Source organism: Mercenaria mercenaria, chromosome 18 (assembly GCF_021730395.1).
Source record: "Mercenaria mercenaria strain notata chromosome 18, MADL_Memer_1, whole genome shotgun sequence".
NCBI lineage: Eukaryota > Metazoa > Mollusca > Bivalvia > Venerida > Veneridae > Mercenaria > Mercenaria mercenaria.
The window spans coordinates 51,420,526-51,424,275 of NC_069378.1; the positions used below are offsets into that span (position 1 = coordinate 51,420,526).

Sequence of the window (3,750 nt, forward strand, 5' to 3'; positions counted from 1 at the left end):
CGGTTATGGATATTTAAAACATGATTACCGTTTCCAAGAACAACAGAAAGGTAATTGAAGTTGTACCGGGATCGTTCGGTCATCACATAAGAAAACAATAGATTTAGTTGTCTTGTCATGCATTTATGCAAGAACAGCAACAAAGTGCTTGGATACGTTTGTGTTCGGTCTCTGTCACAAACATTCCCGCGAGCTTCTGCGGTTGTTATTACACAAAACAAACGTGTATTATCCCTTATATAAATATACAATGAAAACATTAAAATCTTTTAGAAACAATAAAAAAAACTGTCATTTTTAGATTTCGTCTTATCATACTTACAGTGCTCTATCTCAGTTTTAGATAAGTTAGAGTTTATATACTTTGTCTTGACGAGCTCTCTTGCTCCACACAAGCAAACATAAATGAGCCGTACAATGAGAAAAACAACATAGTGCATTTCCGACTAGCATGAATCCAGACCAGCCTGCGCATCCTCGCAGTCTGGTCAAGATCCATGTTGTTCGCTTTCAAAGCGTATTGCAATTAGAGAAACCGTTAGCGAACAGCATGGATCCTGACCAGACTGCGTGGATGCGCAGGCTTGTCTGGATCCATGCTGGTCGTAAAGTCACAATGCTGGTTTTCTCACGGTACGTGCGGTTCATTAATGACGTCATTAGAGAAAATTTACTCTATGTCCCCTGAATAAATTGGTAACAATTAAATTGCTTTATCTTTCGGCTTAGAGCTGTTATATTGCGATATTTTCAGATCGTTCAGCACGACTTTTATGTTGCGTTATTGGTACTGTTCAAGTTCTTCAGCTTGAAAATTTCGGCTTGGGTGGTGACAATACTCCCGCTTTCAAAGCTTTGGATATTGCATAATCTTAACAAGGCGATAAACTATACACATTACGAAACTCCCACTGGAACCAATTATTTCAGTGCTAAGATTTAGCGGTTTTACATATTTTAAGTGTAATTTGCATGCCTTTTGTATTCCTAATATGATTACATGTAAATCGCTATTGATTTACAATAAAAACAAAAACAAATTGGAAGTTTTCTATCAATTCGATTTAATGCAAACTTTTAATGTAAACAGCGGCAACGGAAGTCAATACAGTGAAACGTAACTGTGTTTCCATCCGTGTGACAATGGTGATGATGTCCATGATCAGCCGTGGCGCTGCTACAGTCACTTGCAACTGAGCAAGACTGGTCTATAAATAGATATTATATTATTGTAACAAAACAGGTTTATCATATCAACATTTTTCCTATTACGTCATAGCAAATAGCACATACATGTATTATATATATGTCATAATAACAAAATTGAAAGGAGATGATTATGCAACATTTTTGAAAGCCAAATTGTGTCAAATAAATAATATTTATCGAAGCTCTTAGGCGTAAAAAATGTTTGTTTCCGGTATCCCGACCTACCCTAAATTTTTGGCCCGACTCTAAATGTTTTTATGCTCTTGGAGAATTTTTTTTTTCAACTTTTTGGCAAAAAGTTGCAAAACATCACTTTTTATGCTTTAAACATGGTCAGTGATGTTAGAAATAAACTTACTGATGCTCTATAGACATAACCCCCTTATTTGTATTCATTTTTTGACATAAAAATAATTTCCGAAAAGTCTTACTTAATAAAAGATATCAAAAAAAAAAAAAAAAAAAAAAAGAAGATTCCGACCCCTACCCTAATTTTTTTTGAGCATGTTACCGGAAACACAGATTTTTTAGGCCTTATCAACGTAACCTTAGAATTTATTTCTCGTTTTCTCGTCCTTTCTCGTTATTGTTATATCTTTTCTCGTTATAACGAGATGATTATCTCGCAGTTACGTGAACAGAGATTCCATAAACCTATTTTATTTGATAAATTCCTGCCCTTCTAGCATAATTAACATATATTATGTCATAAATACAAAATGAAATATCTTACAGTCTGAGCTGGCCTATAATGGACAACGCACTTTCAACACAATATCTAGCATGCATGCTTTTTCTCCTGGCAAGCAACAAAAAAAAAACAAAAAAAAAAAAAAAAAAAAAAAGCCTATCAAACCCTGTTCAGTTTGGAGCGTTTCAATGCGATTTTGTATCTTTTCATTATCGATGAAGACTCCATGTACACCTCAAGGCATGATTTTATCACGGGCGGACAGACAGGTAAAACAACCAGCCGGATAGTTAAATCTGCGTCCACGTGACACTTGAACCCATATATTGATGACAGGCAAGTGATTTGAAGTCGACGTCCTTAATTATTCGACCACGGAAAGCCAGCAGAATTATACTCTGTATAAGTGTATAAGTAATAAGCAAAGGAACAATTAGTTGTCGTTTGAAAGAGACACGTTCTGAAGCTGAGAAAAATAACTGAGGATATACGTGACTTTATACGCGGCGGAGAATAAATAGTTTCAAAACTTACCACAAAAAGAACAGTCAATGAGTTAATGCAATTTCGCAGTACGTTTTTATACGTACCTGTTGGACGCGATAAACAGGTACAAAGACCGTCTATGCAATGTACCGTGAAGTTTGTCTTACATGCTGTGTTTTGACATTCATTAATGGAAGTCATGCAGTTTTCAGATGCAACATACACTGCAAAAGGTTACGTTAAACACAATATACATCAAAATATATGAGCCGCGCCATGAGAAAACCAACATAGTGGCTTTGCGACCAGCATGGATCCAGACCAGGATGCGCAGGCTGGTCTGGATCCATGCTGGTCGCAAATCCACTATGTTGGTTTTCTCATGGCGTGGCTCATATTAAGTTATATATGTACACTGTTAACATCCAAAATATTAAAGTAGCATTTTAATCACGTTTCATCCTAAATATATAAACAAGAACTATCAATGTATATGTTGATATAAAAAGCTGCCTCCCCCCCCCCCCCCCCCCCACCCCCCTCGACATTACGACTGAATGAGAAATAAAGAAAAAGGCACATAGTACACAGAATAAATGAACATGTATATAACAACTAAAAAAGTAAGAAAAAAGTAAGACTCAACATTAATTAAGTCAAATATATATGATAGTAAGGATTTTCTGCATTAAGAGTAAATATCTAAGGTGATGAAAGATATGTATTGCATATCATTCTTTCACTTACAAGATATATCAAAATAATTATTTAAACACTCACCAAAAAGACACGCAAGCAAATACACAGCGATTTTCATATTGTAAGCGTTATGTGTCGTTCACAGTTGTAACTGAATTACAACTAGTAGCTCCTTGGCATTTTATATGAAACAATCGTGACAAAAAATGCCGAAAGTGTTCGTAATCTAAAATAACAGGTTTGGCATTGTCACATTTACCTTATTTGGAGAAATATCTCACATTTTGTCATGTTTTTTGACACCACTCGGTCACGACTTTGCTGTTTAAGTCAAGTTGAAATTAGAACAGGCAGTCAATTTAGGAAGTAAGTTGACTGGCCACTTTAAACAGGTGAGGGCTATGGCAGGTTCATATATATGTATATTAGCAAATATTGCAAAACTTGCTGCAATTTTTTCAGAGAGTAAATAGTATTCGATGTGAATATTAAAGCTACTCGCCCATAGTTGGCGTGAATTTTTAAGCATGTTAATTTCTACCAAGCTTTGCATAGAATGTATTTCTGAAATAATATTGATATACCGTTACACATTTATTGGATTAATTTTGTCTTTGGTCAATAGTCAAAACTATTGCCTCAGGTCCAAAGGAATAGCTGTTAAC

At 35.3% G+C, this 3,750-nt stretch overlaps 1 protein-coding gene across 1 annotated transcript; it reads right to left on the reverse strand.

Moving 5' to 3' along the window:
* Positions 1 to 1,040: 1,040 nt before the first annotated feature.
* Positions 1,041 to 3,301, reverse strand: LOC123539329 (serine protease inhibitor Cvsi-2-like). The gene is made up of 3 exons (XM_045323892.2): positions 3,167 to 3,301; positions 2,491 to 2,610; positions 1,041 to 1,208 (listed from the first exon to the last, which is right to left on the reverse strand). Exons 1-3 carry the CDS (start codon positions 3,201 to 3,203, stop codon positions 1,078 to 1,080), a joined length of 288 nt encoding a protein of 95 aa, XP_045179827.2. The 5' UTR covers positions 3,204 to 3,301; the 3' UTR covers positions 1,041 to 1,077.
* Positions 3,302 to 3,750: the final 449 nt, after the last annotated feature.

Coding starts and splice junctions, on each gene's coding strand:
- LOC123539329 (XM_045323892.2), bottom strand. CDS start 3,203: ATGAAAATCGCTGTGTATTTGCTTGCGTGTCTTTTTG. Junction 2,611..3,166: donor TTTGCTTGCGTGTCTTTTTG/GTGAGTGTTTAA, acceptor AACCTTTTGCAG/TGTATGTTGCATCTGAAAAC. Junction 1,209..2,490: donor CTGTTTATCGCGTCCAACAG/GTACGTATAAAA, acceptor ATCTATTTATAG/ACCAGTCTTGCTCAGTTGCA.